Source organism: Phyllostomus discolor, chromosome 4 (genome assembly GCF_004126475.2).
Source record: "Phyllostomus discolor isolate MPI-MPIP mPhyDis1 chromosome 4, mPhyDis1.pri.v3, whole genome shotgun sequence".
Lineage (NCBI taxonomy): Eukaryota > Metazoa > Chordata > Mammalia > Chiroptera > Phyllostomidae > Phyllostomus > Phyllostomus discolor.
Window position 1 is genome coordinate 89,709,333 of NC_040906.2, and position 18,892 is coordinate 89,728,224.

At 40.7% G+C, this 18,892-nt stretch overlaps 1 protein-coding gene across 2 annotated transcripts in view; it reads right to left on the reverse strand.

Annotated features, from left to right (window-relative positions):
• The window catches only part of CFAP221 (cilia and flagella associated protein 221), a 129,244-nt gene that overhangs the window by 15,198 nt on the left and 95,154 nt on the right, over positions 1 to 18,892 (reverse strand). For both annotated transcript variants that reach the window (XM_036023616.1, XM_036023617.1), the window contains 7 exons: positions 17,567 to 17,665; positions 15,925 to 16,030; positions 14,523 to 14,656; positions 12,245 to 12,325; positions 11,479 to 11,586; positions 11,254 to 11,388; positions 989 to 1,147 (listed from right to left, as the gene is read on the reverse strand). In XM_036023616.1, coding sequence (XP_035879509.1) covers positions 989 to 1,147; positions 11,254 to 11,388; positions 11,479 to 11,586; positions 12,245 to 12,325; positions 14,523 to 14,656; positions 15,925 to 16,030; positions 17,567 to 17,665 — 822 coding nt within the window. The remainder of the gene's footprint in view (positions 1 to 988; positions 1,148 to 11,253; positions 11,389 to 11,478; positions 11,587 to 12,244; positions 12,326 to 14,522; positions 14,657 to 15,924; positions 16,031 to 17,566; positions 17,666 to 18,892) is intronic.

An 18,892-nucleotide genomic window follows, 5' to 3' on the forward strand; every position in this document is an offset into this window, starting at 1 on the left:
AATGTGCACGGAGATGCAGGGGACAGAAGCCATCTCTGGGCTGAGTGCAGGGAGTGTCCCAGGGATCGCAGGAAATGAGTCTGGTGAGGCAGGCTGGTCAGGAAGGGCCTGTGGGCCAAGCTAATGAGCTTGGAGGTGCTCCCACAGGCAGCAGGACCACTGAGAGTTTTCAAACTGGAAAGCAATGTGATCGGATAGCTGTGTATGGAAGGAAGATTTCTAGAGAGGGCTGACTGCACAGTGGTGGTCATGTAGAGAGAGATTTGCATGCTGTTTGAGGCAGACCAGTGGAATCCAGTGATGGTTAGTTATGGAAATGAGGGAGAGGCAGGGCTCAAGGATCATGTGGGCTATTGCACAAATCACAGAACAAAAACGGAGTACAGCAGGAGGAGCAGCTTGAGGTGTGGTTAGCAGTAGTAGGACACAGATAATGACTTGAGTTAGGGATTTATTGTGTTTGAAGGTCCTGAGGGCACCACCCAAGAGATGTCACTGGATATTCAGATCAGGTTGGTTATTAAGGGGAAGAAGGAAATCTTTGGAGCCTCTTCCTTGCTGTGCGTTTGCCATATCACCACCTTGTCCATTCTGATGTTTCTATACTTTCTGAGGACAAAGCAAGAGGAGGTCAGATCATGGGGTTATGCCTGCCACGTGACTGTTTTTACATGGTTGAAACAGGAATAAAATGAATATGAGGTATAATCTTCAAGGGAAAACGTGAGTTAGAATGTTGTAAAAGGGAGACTTGCAGCCTGAGAGGTGGGTGTGGACAGCACAAGAGTGGTGTTGAGTCTCCCACCTGCACTGCTGCAGCGCTGGGGGTGCAAGAGTGTACACAGCCATCATTGTTACCATTCTTGTCCTGCAGCTGTGGCTGCAAACCTTCTTTGTCTCAGCTCTAGCTGTGACCCCCTGTCTTTGTTCTCTGCCCTCCCCTGTAGTCCGGGTTCAGCTCTTCCAGTGAGCTGCGTGATGGCATTACCGTGTGATGGAGAAACTGTTTTTGGGTGAGAGGAATGCTGGACCCACTGTGGGACTCCTTGGTGTACTTGTACTTGGGGTGAGAGCACAGATGGTAATCTATCAAGGTTTCTGCATAGGTCAGAGGGTGCATCACAGCAAATAATCCTGGGCTCGGATTCTGCAGAAGAGAGAGAAAAAAAAGATTCTCATTGTTTGCTAGTCTCTAAGTCTGGCACAGGACAGGCATCAGCTAACGCTCTCCGTGGCTCCCCTGAGCACTCACACTCTGGTTCCATGTCAGAGATCTGGGCAAGAGAAGCATTATCTTAAATGTCACAGTTATTCATAAATGCCACTCTTCTGGCTTAAGGGCTTTGTTACCTCCCACAGGGATTTACTAAACTCACATGGAAACAAGTACAGCTGAAATCTTGGCTTAAAAGGGCTTAAAGTATTTGTTTCTTAATTGATGAGTTAGGGGGATTTATTAATAAGCAAACTGGTTTTAAAAAAGCAAGTGAGCTTCTGGTTTCAAAGGCAAAAGTAGCTTTTAAAAAAACTACTTCAAAAAGAAGACAAAGAAGAGGATGACATTTGCTAATCAGGAAATGTCAACATTTAACATTGTTTTGGTGATGTTTTTAATTGAGGAAGGCTCCATTTGGATATAGTATCTGGTTTTAAGGAAGATCCTGTTTGTTTTTTATTTTTATTAGTTTTCCAGCAACACTAATGGAGGCACAGAGCAATTATACCAAAATATGAGAATATAGAGCCTTTTAATGTTCCTTCCAGGACTCGTTCAACAAAAACTCTTATTCTTGTCCCAGACAACAACATAGCTTTTGACCTTCATGATTGTTTAATTTCACATATTTAAGAAGTACAAGGTTGAAATTTTGCTCTGTTTGTTTGTATAATTTTTAAAGCAATTAAAAAAAACAACAAGAAAACTCCACATGGCTTATAGAAACCCAATCTTGTTGTCAAGAAACAAATGTCTCCCACAACTTAACGTGGAGCTAGACCATGGAGGCATAGAAGCTAGGGTGGGAGACCCTAGCGTGGGGCCAGCATTAAAGGTTCTGGTCAAGAACACCAAGAAGACTAAGTTGCTGGTGCAGAGCGGCTGACTGCCCCTAGGTCCAGGGAGAAAGATGGGGAGAGGGCTCTTGCATGAACTCATGGACATAAAGGAAGGGGGAGGACAGGGAGGACATGGTGCCCACTGAGGGAGTCTGCAGTGGCCACAGGAATGCAGAAATAAGCAAAAACACTTCCAAGAGCAGTGAGGGAAGAGTTAGAGTACATGTATATTTTTCACAATAGCAAGTTCTCTTCCAGTTCCTTAAAATGCTGCATGGGGTCAGGGCAGAGACAGAAGAGAACATAAACACTGGGTTTCACCCCCTGAAGCTCAAAGAAAGATCCCCTTACCCGAGTAACTGTTAGAGGATTGGGAGGGAGCAAAGTGAAAGGTGGGGGCCCTGGCAACTCAAAGTAGGGGAGGCCCGAGGCTACAGAAAAAGGTGGGTGAAGAGGAAAGAGAACAGGAGGGTGGTCAGTGGAGAAGTGGAAGATGTTTCTCATTCCAATGCACATCACCTTAAATAAGGCAGAGTGCAAGAGAGTCATGGAAGGGGAACCAGAGGACAGAAGACAGAGCGAGCTCTGCCACTGGGCCAACCAGGTCCTCAGAACCTATTTACAGGGATGTCCAGAAGTAGGGCAAGGAGAACCTTGGCCTCTCCCAGCCAGGAAGAGGGGGTGGCAAGCAGGACTGAAGAATGGGAAAAAGACCCCAGCTCCACTGTACAGGTAAGGGGAGCAACTGGAGTGTAACAATCTGAAAACTGCTGACTCCCATTGCCGGAGTCACCTCTGTGATGACCAAAGGTCAATCAGGACAGCACCTGGGAAGGGACCCCAGAGGGACCTGGGGCAGCAGTGACAGAGACCCCAGCTGACCAGGAGGAAGTGTGATGGAAGAGAGAGCTGGCCACACCCTGTGTGGGCAGTGGGTGGTAATGGGGGTGCAAAGCACCAGGGAGGGGACATTAGCTGTGTGGTCTTCAGGAGTGTCTCCCATACTGGTTCATCGAGGACATGGGGAATTGCTGTGTGGCCAGCTCTCTGCCTTAGGTCAAATGCAATGAGTGATCTTATTTTTTAAAAAAGTTTTAATATTTTATTTTATTTATTTTTAAAGAGAGGGGAAGGAAAGGAGAAAGAGAGAGACAAACATCAGTGTGTGGTTGCCTCTTGGGCAGCCCCACTGGGCACCTGGACCGAAACCCAGGCATGTGCCCTGTCTGGGAATCAAACCTGCAACCTTTTGGTTTGCAGGCCACACTCAATCCACTGAGCTACACCAGCTAGGGCACAATAAGTGAAATCTTTTTAAAATGATAATACCACTGCTTTTAAAGATGTTATACATCAGTCCCCTTGGGTGGCCATCACCACCAGAGTAAGTAATCTGAGAGGTCACCCCATTTTAATTTTAATTTTCTGCAAGGTAATGTATGTATACAGTGGTGGCAGTAACTCACCCAGGCTGGAAGTATTTGAGAGGAAAAACAACGGGCCTCCTCTGAGTCCTTCTAGTGTCCAGACCCACATCCCAGAGGCTGTTTCTTTCATTATCTGGATTTTTTTCCCCTCTGATGGCCAATACTCTAACTCAAAACACTATGCTTATTCTCCAATTTCTTGGTTATCAACCTCAGATAGTATCTACTGACTCATTATCATGCAAGATAAGGATTTGCTCATACATACAAATGCTCCTTCCAAACTCTCTCTTTTGAATTTAGAAAATGACATTGTTATTTTTAGTTCTGCTGCTGGTTATCTTTGCCATTTGAAATGATACATGCTTATACCCCTATTTCTTGTTTCCTCATCTTTAGTTGAGTATTTCAACTCCCCTTCTTCTGAAATAAAACTGTACCTCTCCTGTACCTTTCTTCCTCTCTTTCACAATTTTACTTTTGATTATTAAAATTGTTTACATTCACATTCTGGAACAACATCCAAGACTTTCATGCTTTGTTTATAGGTTATCTCTGAAAGCTGAAAACTAGTAAATAATATTTATTTTGTTTTAACTGTGTAAATATATTTCTCTGCAAAGCTAGCTAGAGGCTTGGACTAGGTTTTTTTTTTTTTTTTTTTTTTTTTTGTGAAGGTTCAATGCCATGACCTGGGATAGAGGAGTTCTAGTGTCTTGGCCAAGTAGATTCTATGTTTGTATTTTCCATCAGCTCCTAAAAATCACACCAAATTTTAGTTGGGTTTCCTAACTGGAATACATAGAGCCTGGATGGTGTGGCTCAGTGGATTGAGCACTGGCTTGTGAACTGAAAGATCAGGGCACCTGCCTGGGTTGTGGGCCAGGCCCCCAGCTGGGGGCGTGCGAGAGGTGACCAACAGATCCATATTTCTCTCACACATTGATGTTTCCTCTTTCTCCCTCCCTTCCCTTCTCTCTAAAAAAGTAAATAAATACAATCTTTAAAAAAAAGGAATACATAGAATTTTCATTGATCTCCCGCCTGGAGTTTATAATGGCCTTTTCTTTTGCTTGAATAATGTACCTTTATAGAATCTTGAGTGTTTCCAACCTCCCAACTGCACTGGCAGTGCGAGGAGTCTCCCTTTCCCCGACACCTCTCTCCCAGACAGAACCCTTCACCTTCTCTTCTACAGGCTTAATGACAGAAGTCACTCCAAGACTGCACTATAATGCTTTACTGTTTGTAACTGGTATTTCTTTCCTTTTATTTTTGTTTTCTTTCCTAGGGTTTTTACATTCTTTCTTTGATAGCTCTATTGATATACAATTGATATACAATAAACTGCACACATTAAAAGTATATAATTTGATCTGTTTTCATATATTTGAAAAACAATCACTCCCTTAAAAATAATGAACATATGTGATTTCCAAATATTTTCTAAGTGTTTGATCTTTTCTTTTTCTTAAAAGTGTCTTTAGATCAGAAGTTCTTAATTTGGACAAAGTTCAATTAATCCATTTTTTTTTCCATTTATGGATTGTGGTTTTGATGTTGTGTCTAAGAAATCTTTTTATAACCCAAGGTCACAAAGATGTTCTCCTGTGTGTTTTATAGAAGTTTTCTAGTTTTACATTGTATATGTAGGTCAATGAGCTATTAATTTTTGATTAATGGTATGAATAAAGTCCTTTTCTTTTTCTTTATTTTTATTTTTGTTAAATGAATCTCCAAATGCTCCAGCACTATTTCTTGAAAAAGGCTACCTTTTCTCCAATGAATTGTCTTGGATCTTTGTCAAAAATCAGCTGATGACAATCATATGAATGTATATATTTCTGGATTCTCTACTCTGTTCCAAAGATGTTTGTCTATTTTTATGCTAATACTATACTTTCTTGATTACTGTAACTTTATAATAAGTTTTGAAGTCAGGTAGTGTAAATCCTTCAATTTTGTTCTTTGAAGGTGTTTTGGATATATTTGCATTCCATATAAATTTTATAATATGGCTCTTGAATTTTACCAAAAAAAAAGAAAGAAAGAACGAAAGAGAAAAAGCCTGCTGGATTTTTATTGGGATTTGTTGAATTTTTAGATTAGTTTGGAGAGAACTGACATCTTTTTTTTTTTAAGATTTTATTTATTTATGTTTAGAGAGGGAAGGGAAGGAGATAGAGAGAGAGAGAAACATCAATGTGCGGTTGCTGGGGGTTATGGCCTGCAACCCAGGCATGTACCCTGGCTGGGAATCGAACCTGCGACATTTTGGTTTGCAGCCCGTGCTCAATCCACTGAGCTACGCCAGCCAGAGCTGAGAACTGACATCTTAATATTAATTATCTGAATCCACCAGCACGGTATATTTTTCCACTTATTTAAGTATTCTTGAATTTCTCTCATCAATGTTTCTTCATTTTTAGGCTAACAGTCTTATATATTTTTTGTCCAAATTATCCTTAAATGTTTCATAGTGTTTGATATTATTAAGTGGTATGCCTTTAAAAAATTTTAATTTTGGGTTGTTTGTTGATAGTAGATAGTAATATAATTAATTTTATACTGTAATCTTGGTAAATTCACTTATTACTTTCAGTAGATTTTGAGGCAGGTCCTATTGTATTTTCTATGTAGACTATCATTTTGTTTGTAAATAAAAACAATTTTACTCTTTCCTTTTAAATTTGGATGTCTTTTATTTCTTTTTCTTGCCTCATTGCACAGCTATCATTACAATCTTGAACAGAAGCAGCAAGAGTGGATATTCTTGCCTTATTCCTGGTCTTAGGGTGAACACACTCAGTCATTTACCATGCAGTAGGATTTTAACAGATGTAGCATGCATCTGTTAAAATGCAGCTACAGGTTTTTAACAGATGACCTTTATCGGCTGAGAAATTTCCCTTCTGTTCTTCACTTGCTGAGAGTATTTATCAGGAATGATGTCAGATAATTTTTCTGTGCCTATTGAAATGATCATAGTTTTATTCTTTTTTAGTCTGTTACTATGGTGGATTACATTGAATTTTGAATGTTAAACTAATCTTGTATTCATGGAATAAATACCTATTTGCCCATGATCATCCCTTTTACATAATGATGAATTTGACTTGCTAAACTTTTATGATTTTTTTGCACCTATATTTATGAAGTACACTCTAGCTTCTTTTCCTGTAATGTCTCTCTCTGGCTTTGGTATCTGAGTAACACTGACTTCTAGAATATTGGGAAGTAATCCTTCTTCTACCATTTTTTTCTGGAAGAATTTTTGTAGATCTGGTATTTCTTTTTTAAGTGCTTGGCAGAATTTCCCAGTAAAGGCATCTGGGTCTGGAGTTTTCTTTGTGAGAAGGTTTTAAATCACATACTCAATTTCTTTAATAGATATAGAACTAGTACAATTATCTATGTCTTCTTGAATAAGATTTAATATTTTGTACCTTTTAAGAAATTTGTCCATTTAACTTGCCTAACTTACTTGTACAAAATTTTTCATAATATTAACTTATCTTTTTAATAGTCTGTAGAATCTGGAGTGGCATTACCTTTCTCATTCCTGATGTTGGTCATTTATGTCTTTTACCATTTTTTTCCTGACCAGTTAGGTTAGAGGTTAATTCATTTTATCCATCTTCTCAAAGAACTAGTTTTCTCTATTTGCTTTTCTGTTCCATTGATTTTCTTTTTTAAAAAATATATTTTATTGATTATGCTATTACAGTTGTCCCATTTCCCCCTTCACTCCCCTCCCCCCTGTACCCCTTCTCCCACCCACATTCCCCCCCTTTAGTCCATGTCCATGTGTCATACTTATGAGTTCTTTAGCTTCTACTTTTCCCATACTATTCTTGCCCTCCCCCTATTTTCAACCTACATTCTATGCTACTTATTTTCTATACCTTTTCCCCCTCTCTCCTCCTCCCACCCCTACTGCTAGCCCCCCATGTGCCCTCCATTTCTGTGGTTCTGTTCCTATTCTAGTTGTTTGCTTAGTTTCTTTTGGTTTTGCTTTAGGTGTGGTTGTTAATAATTGTGAGTATGCTGTCCTTTTACTATACATGTCTTTTCTTTATCTTCTTTTCTTAGATAAGTCCCTTTAACATTTCATAAAGTAAGGGCTTGGTGATGATGAACTCCTTTAATTTGACCTTATCTGAAAAGCACTTTATCTTCTCTTCCATTCTAAATGAGAGCTTTGCTGGATAGAGCAATCTGGGATGTAGGTCCTTGTCTTTCATGACTTGGAATATTTCTTTCCAGCCCCTTCTTGCCTGTAAGGTCTCTTTTGAAAAATCAGCTGACAGTCTGATGGGAACTCCTTTATAGGTGACTGTCCCCTTATCTCTTGCTGCTTCTAGGATTCTCTCCTTCGTTTTTACCTTGGCTAAAGTAATTATGATGTGCCTTGGTGTGTTTCTTTTTGGGTCCAACTTCTTTGGGGCTCTCTGCGCTCCTTGGATTTCTTGGAAGACTGTTCCCTTTGCCAGTTTGGGGAAGTTCTCCTTTATTATTTGTTCAAATAACTTTTCCACTTGTTGGTCCTCCCCTTCTGGTACCCCTATAATTCGGATGTTGGAATGTTTAAAGGTGTCCTCAATGGTCTTAAGCTTTTCTTCGATTTTTTGAATTCTTATTTCATCATGCTTTCCTGCTTGGTTGATTCTATCTTCCTTCTGGTCCACTGTGTTGTTTTGAGACTCAGATTCCTTCCTTTCACTATTGGCTCTCCTCCGTATATCTTCCTGCATCCCTTTTATGGTAATCTGCATTTTTTCATGTAATTTGCATCCAAAATCAACCAGTTCTGTGAGCTTCCTGATCACCAGTGTTTTGAACTGTGCATCTGATAGATTGGCTATTTCTTGGTCATTCAAAAGGATGAGTCCTGGGGGACTGATATGTTCTGCTGGAAACATGTCTTCTGTCTTTCCCTGTCTCTCCTATTATTTTATTTATTTATTTATTTTTTCTCCGGTCTGGTCGCTCTTATTACGGTAGGGGGCGGAGCCTTAGGTGTTCACCGGGGCTGGGCGCCCCAGTCGCTAGATTGTGACGTTATATGTGGGGGCAGGGGCGGGAGCGGGGACAGGAGGGATCAATGGCGACCTTTCCGTACTCCTGGAGCCAGACACTTCCCTGGGCTTCTGGGCCATGAGCTCTGCCCTGGTCCACAATCGCTGCCCCACTGATTCCCCCAGCTACTGCTTGCGTACTCAGGGATCACCGATGCACTGCTGCGCTCCCGTGCCCCGGATTGCTGTCGCGCCGATTTTGTGCCAAATTTCCCCTGACCTGTGCGCGCCTGCGACCCGCGCCAGCCCCACGCCCGCTTGGCTTGTTGTCCCCTACCAGTCTGGATGTATGGGTCTACTTCAACTTCTTGGCTGTCCGACTTCCATTTAGATAAATCCTCTGACAGTTCTGATATTATGACTGCAAATCATTGTTGTAAATTATTGTTGTTCTGTTCTTGGTTGTGCGAGGAAGTATGGTACGTCCACCTATTCCTCCATCTTGCCGGAAGTCTTCCATTGATTTTCAATCTGATCTTCATTATTTCTCTTCTTTAAGGTTGGGTTTTATCTGTTCTTCTCTTTTGAGTTTCTTAAAGGGGTACCTGAGGACATTTTGTTTGAGACCTACCTTATTTTCTAATGGATGTGCATAGTGTTATAAATTTTCCACAAACTTTTTGAGTCATGTTTTCATTTTCATTCAGTTAAAAATACTTTATAATTTCTTTTGATTTCTTATTTGTCCCTTAGGCTATTTTAAAGTATGTATTTTAGGTTCTAAATTTTGGAGGAAATTTCTATATATTTCTCTGCTATTTATTTCTGACTTAATCTATCAAAGTCAGAAAAACTACATCATATGATTTGAATCATTTCAATTTTATTGAGCCTTGTTTTATTGGTTAAAATAAGGTCTACTTTGGCAAACCTTTGGTGTATACTTGAAGAGAATCTGCATTCTATTGTTTTTGTGTAGAGTGTTCTAGGAATGTCAATTAGGTCAAGTTGATTGATAGTTATGATTAAGTCTTTTATATCCTTATTGATTTTCTGTTTAATTGTTCTATTAATTTTTGAGAGAGAAGTGTTGAGTCCACCAACTCTAGTTGTGGATTTGTCTATTTTTTCTTTGCTATTCAATCAATTTTTGTTTCATGCATTTTGAAGCTCTGCTCTTAGGTACATAATTATTTAGGGTTGTTGTGTCTCTTGGATGAATTGCCCTATACTTAGGTTCCTATCCTATGCAAAGTAGTCATTCACTAAGTATTTGTGGAATTAATGGGTTAATTAATAACCACTGATATTTTCTAAGGATGTATGAGTGTGACTATGGAAAATTCCCTTAACTTATTTAGATCAGTTTTCTCACTTTTAAAAGGGAATGGTAGTGGGTGGATCTGGGGGATAAGAAACTGAAGAGTGGTTTTCAAACCTTGCCATGGGGAACCCAGGATCTTGCAGGGATACTCCCTCAGGAGAGCCCCCTACTCCACCACCATCCCAGCAACTACAACTTCATCTATTTTACATTTTGCCTTTTTGTGTAAAATTTCAGCTATTGAGAGTGTTCTAGTGCTAAGGGGAGTTTGAAAATCACTGAGTTAAATGTCCTGTGTGGTTATTCCAGCTCTAACATGTTATGTATCTCAAGAATATTCTCCTCAATGCTGATACAATAAGAAAATGTCACATTATGGCCAAACCACAAACATCACAGCTCTCCATAGAAAAGCAGCAAAAATCGGAGGAAGAGCTCCGAGGCAAGCAGTCAGGAAACAGGCAGGTTTCTTTTTCAGCTCTCCCACTAACTGGCTGAGTGACCTTGGGTGTGACCATTAACACTTCTGCCCACATAGAGATACAGATTCGTACTTGGAGAATCTCACAAAGGAGACTTTCTCAAGTAGTGTCTCAAGTTCCTTAATTCTGTGTGTGTATGTGTCTGTCTTTTTTTTTTTTAAATGGACCATAACTTGGGCAACTACTATGATATATCACTGATGGTTTCATTATGGCATAGAACCTCATCAGATTTCCTGTCTGGATTGCAGTCACTTGGGACTTGGGTTGCTGGAAATCTATAGAAGAGGGAGCTCCATGAGAGCAGATCAGAGTGAGCAAAGACCTGAGAATGGGAAGGAAGTATACAAAGTTTGGCCATGTGTAGGTAACAGGAAAGAACAGGAAAGAACTATGACTGACTTCATATCTTCAGGAGCACAGACTTAATTTGGTAGAAAATGGGGTCCGTGAGGAATTTTGAGCAGGAGAATGCCATGGTTAGGGTGTGCTTGAGGGGTAATCAAGTGCAGCTACAGAAATGAAGTAGAACATAGAAATCTTGAAGGTAGAGGGGTTCAATATGGAAAAGATGAACTGTGCAAGGGTGGAATAAAGAATCAATGGAGCTCTGAGTGATGGGGTTTGGGGTAATATTATTTTATTTTTTTCATTTTTTTCTCTCTTTTAAAACATTTTATGTGTATGTGTGTGCATATATATATGTATAATATATGATACATAATTAGAAAAAATCACAAAGCTATTGTTACAAGAATATGCTAGAATTATTCAAAGATACAAACATTGATATTCTCCAAGCAAGCAATTTCAAAAATTATATATTTTTAAAATCTTGATATTCCAGAGAGATACAAATATTCCCAATTAATGCATCTGTTTTCCTACAAAGTAACTGTTGAAATAAAGGGACACAGAACACAAGACTCCCACCAATTATCACTTACAAAAATATAAAGTGGGTCATAATCTGGAGACACAGCCAAGGCCTCGGGTGGTTTCATGCTCAAGATTGAGGTCTTGCCAGGGAACTGAGGGGTAATGTCCTGCTTTGGCAGGGCTATAACAGTGGTGGCTTCATCCTGTTCCAGAACCAAGAGCAGTGTGTTAGTCTTGATGCCAGGACAAGAGGAAACAGGTGAGGGCAATTCCTGAAGGTTGGGATGCCTTACCTCAGCTCCTTGCTTCAGGGCTCGAGCGAGCTTTTGAGGTCTGTAACTTGTTGAAGACCTCTGGACAGAGAATGGCTGATAACCTTTAATTTTGTACAGTTGAGGAACCTGGGGGTGAAAAAAGATGCCTGACTGAATCTCCTTAAAAGCCCATGACCATTTAGTGGAGTCTACGCTCAACACTAGCTCTTTTCACCTGCCTGACAGTAAAAGAAAAACAAGCCCCCGGTAGCAATCATCAGATGTGTGGCAGCTGTTATTCTGACCAGCACTGTAGAGAATTCAGGGCCAGCGCTGAGCCCTGTTCCGGTGCCAGCACACAGGAACATTCACAGTTACTCACGGTCCCATGTGGCTTAACTGCAGAAATATACCACACATTGGTTTGTCAACTTAAAACATTTACATTTTCAAAAACAGAAGTGGTCATATATCCTCAAGAAGAAATGACTAACTTTGTTCACTTCACCTTGTGTTTTTTTCTTAAAGTTTCTAATATATGTAATTCAGATAGCTTCAGGTATGCATAATATATGGTATTTCCACAGAATAAGTAAGGATCCTGGTTCCCATGAGCCACATTAGGAAAATAGAATCTGTGATAGCTCACACATACCATAAAATAACAGCAGAAAAATACACACAGTATGCCACACAGTATAATGCATATTAGAACAAATTAATAAAATAATGCAATTCAAATTCAGGACTATTTTGTTCATTTCATAAGGAAGCTGATTAACTAATACCACATAACAGGTCTGACCTGCAGATTGAAGAAGGAATGACTGTGCTTGACTTGAATTTCTGAAGATTTAATTGAGACTGGTCCAAGGCCATCAGGAGCCTAAAATGTGAAAATTCAAGAAATAGACACACAATCAACACTGAGCAAAAGTGGCTATGCTTTTTTCCCTATACGTTTTGAACATTAAGTGAATAGTTCTATTCTTTTTTTTTTTTTAAGATTTTATTTATTAGAGAGGGGAAAGAGAGAAAGGGAGGGAGAAACAAAGGGTGAGAAACATTGACCTGGTCTGCAACCCAGGCATGTGCCCTGACTGGAATCAAACCAGTAAGCTCTTGGATCACAGACCAGCGCTCAACCTACTGAGCCACACTGGCCAGGGTGAACAGTTCTATTCTTAAAGTAACCCTTCCTGCAACCACAGTTGTTACTGGATGTGTGGGGCCCAGAGGCAGTACTGGCCACCCCTCTTCCTTGTCTATTAGAGTGTGTGATTCTTCTTTTTTCATTTCCTGCTGTTGTGGATGCTGCAATGTGCCATCCAGAATCTCCTTTAGGCTTGAGGGGTTTACTTCCCCAGCTTCTAGGAATCCTGTTCATACAAACAACTCTCAGGGGTCAGCCCACTTTAGGAGGTGACTTGGCTGAAGGGAGCTGACTCTGTCAAGGTCATGTGCCCCTCTGAGGGCAGCCCACCTCCAATGAAGGACATGTAAATGCTGGGTCCTCTCACCCTGTCCCAGCACCAGAACTCCTCATAAATTCAGCTGAGACCTTTGTGAAGAACTGCACTCCTACTCCTGTCTCTGTCCACTCCTGCTCCTCCCTTTTATAGCTGCTAACCACAAAGCACTACCTAGCAAACTTCCTGCAGGCCAATCTGCCCCAGACACCTTGAGAGCCTGGGACAGCACCTGCCGTGTTACAAGCACTCAGTATACACTGTATTTCACTAATCTAAGACACTATAATTAAATTAGCATGGTGCAATGTTGATAAATCATTAATTATAAGACACTTCCCAATTTCAAAGATGCTAAATATTTAAATAGTGATCATAGAAATGATAAAATACAGTATTCATGGGGTGAATTAGAAGACTCTCTAAAGGCAGAAATGCTGAGCAGTCTGTTTTCCCTCAACCCTGAGCAGCAGTGAAGCCTTGTAGAACTAACCAAAGCATGGAATGAAATGTGTAAGTTTTGAACTATTCAAAAGAGTGAGGCAGGCTCCACAGCACAGGGATTATCTCTCCCATCAGTTATTGAGCGTCAGATATGTACTGTTGGTAGAAACTCACAGATTTATTATTTCCTATGAATTAAATATTCTAATCTTTAAAGTCATTTAATTTTCTACTGCAGAAAATGCATGGAATTTCTGAAGTCAGTTCTGTAATTCTTGAGTAAATCAACCTGCTGTGTTTAACACATATTATGGGATGTGAATGGCAAGTTTATTCTTTGAAGCTAAAAAAATTTTTGCATATGCACTTTCAATATCAACTTAAACACACTTTTTATTGCTAACTATGTGAACATGGGTCAACATTTTTCTACTGGCTATGTACCCTGTGTCTCAATTCCCTCCTCATCTGTAAGATGATACATAGCACATAGGTTTGTTGAAGATCTGATACAACTGAAGCACTCGAGAACTTGAGATACTGCTTCACTCATGGTGAATGCAATGCAGTATAGGGCTATTATTTTTATTATGATGCATCACTGTACCCGTTAGGCAAGAAGGATGAACTATCACACCTTTTTCCAGAAAAAAGAGAGAGGGAGGGAAGAAGTTGCAGGGGGAGGGGGGAAGAGAGAGAGACAAGAGAAAAAAGGGAGAGGGAGGAGATAGAGGGAATTGTGATGGGTTATATTGCTGTATTCTGGGCCGTCCTTCTCTAGCCTCTCTATTTGCTCACGCAACACAAGGGCCCAGCTGAGCGGGGTCTGCCTCCTGGGCTAGGCCAGGTCCTCTGGATTTTTCCGTCTTCCCAGGACCAGTTTTCTGCTTTCAGGAGCAGTTCCTGGGCTGTCAAGCCAGGCTCAGTGCTGTTTCTGGGTTTCAGGCTGAAAAGGAACCAGCCCAGGCTATCAGAAAATTCTGTATAGGTGTGTCAGATGCCAAGCACGTGGTAGTAGGTAATCCCCGTTTTCCATTGGTCATGATTCCCTGGGCACAGGTCTCCCTGGGAGCCTCTCAGCAGGAGACAAAGGGACTGAGACTGAGGTAGGGCCTGCCTTGGTATCTGCCTAACAACCACCTGATCATGCCCAGCCCCCACAGCACCCACCAACTCATCGGAGCCCTGGGGAGCACTGTGGGATGGGAAGGCGAAGGGCAGCACTTGCTTGGGCGACACAGAGAACCGGCTGGAATATTCGTCTTGACTGATCCGCAGCAGAAGGTGTTTGGAGGGATTCTTGTCTATGAGGGAAAAACAAAATGGCACTTTGGGAGGCTTCTTAAGGCATTTTTATGTGAAACCACCATCTTCAGTTGCATATCTATCATACACCATTAGTGAGTACCTGCCATATGCCATTTCAAAAAGAGTATCTAGATATGTTATATATATAGTCCTGTTTTTAGTGTGTCCTTTGTTCTTTACCTCAACTCCTTCTCCAGTTTTTAAAAATTGTAGTTTGTTTTTATATCCAAAAAGTTGCTTCTTGGGGAGGACAGGGAAGCCTGAGCTAGGTTTGGTGGCTTGAGCTTGGGAAGGGAGGAAAGGTCTGGAATGATCAGGGCCTGCCTGAGGATTTGCATATGACCACAGATTGGAAATACATATTTTGGGAGAAGATGTTGATATGGCTTTTGGGATCCCAGAAGCTACTGAGAATGGGTTCCAACAGTCCCAGTCAACCTGTGGATCAGCAGATTGGAATTTTTTAAAATAGCAAAGATGATATGAGATAAAAAGCTTTATGTGTAAACACTAGATTGAGATAAAACCAGATCACGCCAATCAATCAACATGGCTAAGTGCCGACTATCCCAGTCTCTGGTGACAAGAACAGAAGGCACAAAACTGGAGGTTCAACCACAGTCAAACTTCACAGACTCGGTCAAGTCAGTCTTCCTAGTTTACTATCAACTGGGTAGGTATTTCAGCCCAACCTGGTATGGAGGTGTGATTTATGCCTCTTCAAAGGTGTTTATGTTTTATTCCCTGGAACCTGTGACTATGTCACCTTACATGGTAAAAAGGACTTTGCAGATGTGATAGGTTCAAGATCTTGATTGAGATGGGGAGCTTGTCCTAGGTTATCTGGGTGGGCTCAAAGTAATCACAGGATCCATAAAAGAGGGAAGCAGGAGGGTCAGCATCAGAGAAGGAGACATGACGACAGAGCAAGAGGTCAGAGGAACATAGAGAAGTGGCCATGAGCCAAGGAAAGCAGGCAGTCTCCAGAAGCTGGAAAAGGTCACAAAAACATTCTCCATTGGAGCCTCTGGAAGAAACCAGGCCTGCTGACATCCTGATTTTTAGATTTCTGACCTCTAGAACTGTGAGATTGTATTGTTTTAAGCCACAAGTTTTTCATGATTTGTTATAGCAGTCATAGAAAACTGAAACATATGATTTATGAAAATATTGTATTTCTGCACAGCTAACTTCATTATAAAGATATCTCATGCCCAGAGGACCACTGGTCAAAGCATCACCATACTTCCCAGCTGGACCTCACCTTGTATTACTGATTGTCTTCTATGCCTGAGCCTTTTTATTATGGCCTCTCTGTCCATGCTGCGAATAGCATCCAGCATATTGAGTAATCGTCGATGAACCATGACCTAGAATTAGAAAGAATAATGATTTCAAATGATTAGTTGGCACACACTCATTTTGTCAATTAATTTAACTCACTTTCCTCAACCACAGCTAAGGGATAAGGCCACCACCCTAAGTCAGAATTCACAAGGAGAGTGTCATGCTGCTGCTTGAGATCAGGCACTTCAAGGTCAGGGCAATGTTGACTTCCCTGAATACAAAAAAAGGACGAAGTTGTCATGTAGCCTTCCATGTCCTACTCAATTTATGAGACCTGGTTTTTGCATATTTCCAGAGTGGAAAAAAATGACTATTTCTATATTCTTTCTTTTCAGTATGTCTGAATAGTAATGCTTCCACTGTGTTGTTTTCAGAGTTGAAAGACAAACTAAATGGACAATTCTGTAGAAATAGGGCTGTGAATTATGGGCAATGTTAACTGTATATCACTATGCTTTGATTTGAGACTGTTCATTCCATAATTAACACTCTTTATTATCATGTAAGAGACTCTTTCATTTGACAGATATTATGAAGTGGATACTCTGTGGACAGTTCTGTGCAAGGTACTGGAGTGGGAACAAACAAATGTCAGCCTGCACAAAGGTGATGGCCCAAGCTGATGTATAATGGAAGAAAATAAGGACTGGAACCACACAGAAGATAGGGGACAGCTGGAGAGGAGTGGCCTCATTCCCTTTACTGGCATTAGAGGTTAAGAAGTCTTCATTTTCTTCTGATCTCAGGAAGCCATTAAGGGCTAGCAATGTGGTGGGTGGAAGACCAGTGTGAGGGTAAGGCAGCCACAGCAGTCAGAGGGCTGCTGTGAAGGGGAAGCCATAAGGCTGAATGGTAGAGACAAGATCTGACAGTAATTCTCAGTTGTTATCTCTAGAGAGTGCTGGTCAACATCCTACTGTTCTAGAATTATCGTGTGACACAGAGAAATTAGTATATATAACTAATAGAAATTCTACTCTTAGTTATATATACCGAAAGAACTTAAAACATACATCTACAAAATTGTATACAAATGTTCACAGCATCATTATTTATAATAGCCAAAAAGTAAGAACACCCTAAATATTTCAACTGGTGAATGATAAATAAAATGTGAACTATCCTTGTAATGGGGTGGTATCCATCTATAAAAAGAATGAAGTACTGATACATGGATGAGCCTTGAAAACACATGAAGGAAAAGAAGCCAGTTACAAAAGGCCATGTACTGCATGATTCCATTTATATGATATGTCCAGAATAGACAGATCCATAGAGACAGAATGTAGCTTAGTGGTTGCCAGGGCCTGGGGGAAGAAGAGTGGCTGCTAATGGGAACCAGGTCCCTTATTGTGGTGATAACAATATTCTAAAATTAGTAGTGATAGTTGTACAGCTCTGTGACTATACTAAAAACTACTAAATTGTACACTTTACAAGAGTGCATTTTATGGCATGTGAAGTATATCTCAATAAAGCTGTTACAAAAAACTCATTGTTTGATTTCCTTGTGCTTATGACTAAACAAATTAAAATCTCAACCTGGTACTGAGACTTACCTTGCGTGCTGCTTGTTGAAACCGTCTTTGGGCCCTGAACCTGCTGACCCAAGTATTATTAGTAAGTGGATCAAAATTAGGATGAAATTCCTTGATTTTCTGAGAATAAAAAATATACACATAACTTAAATTTGAATTTTAACCTCTGACATTAACATTTAATAAAAATGTTTCAGGTTTGATCTCAAATCTAGTTATTATCATTAGTTCTGCCATATAATAAGCATTTATTAAGCACTTTAAGTATACCCAGCATCACAGGGAATAATTCTTGTGTTGGGGGACAAAAGTAGAAGCCTTGGGCTTTAAAAAAATTTACAGTCTAGTTAGTGTTCAGGAAGCTCAAACAAACACATGCGACCCTGAGGAAGAAGAATGAAGCCAAGCAGAACTCAGTCACATGTGGTGGGTGCTGGCACTACATCCAGAATGGAGAGGAGCAGACTGTACAGTGCCTGGTGGAGGTGGAGGATGGTATTGTTCAGCCCAGCCCCGAGTGCCACCACAATGCCTGCTTATTGTGGGCACAAGTATGCAGTAATGGGTAAGTGAATGTGGAGGAAAGGGTGCCTGTGGGTGTACTGAGGCCAGCCAGAGCCTCAGGCACTACGGATTCTTGAACAGGGAAATAATATGACGAAAAAGGCATCAGAAATGAATTAGTCTCACACTGGCACATGCAGTGAGCTGGAGAAAAGAGAGAGGAGGGGCAGATATTTGAACAATCTGTTGGATTAATTGGGGTGAGACCTGAAGGCTAGACTTGGGTATGGCCTTGTGGAAGAGCTACTGGCAAGAGTTAGTGGCAAGATTAAATATGAGGGAGAGAAAAAGAGGTTAAAATAATTCAGATGTGGCAAACACAGAAAAGGAAAGTGAGAATGATGGAGGGGGGAGATTAGGAAGAACTTTTTCAACTTTTAAAATTAAAACTTGGGGTTTAACCAGAAACTATCACATGACAGCAGATACACAGGTGGAGGGCCTATTGTTCACCATTTTACATTTGAGGAAATGAAGGCGCCAAGGCTCAGAGGGCTTTTCTCAGGTCCCAGATCTGTGGTAGAGCTGGGACCAGAACTCTGGCTCTGACTTCCTGTCTGTCTCCTTCCCACCAAGGGTAGGGTCAATGAACAAAGGCCTCGAGACCCACCCTGAGGTCTGTGAGATGGGCATGGAGAGAGCAAAGGTAAATAGAAAAGGATACCAAGGAAGAGGAAATAGAGGGGTGGGAAGGGTGTCATGCTGTTAATTTCAAAGAAAACATGAGTTCTGATGCTTCGTTGTGACTATGTAGTAAACGACACTCTGAAAATATAAGCATAC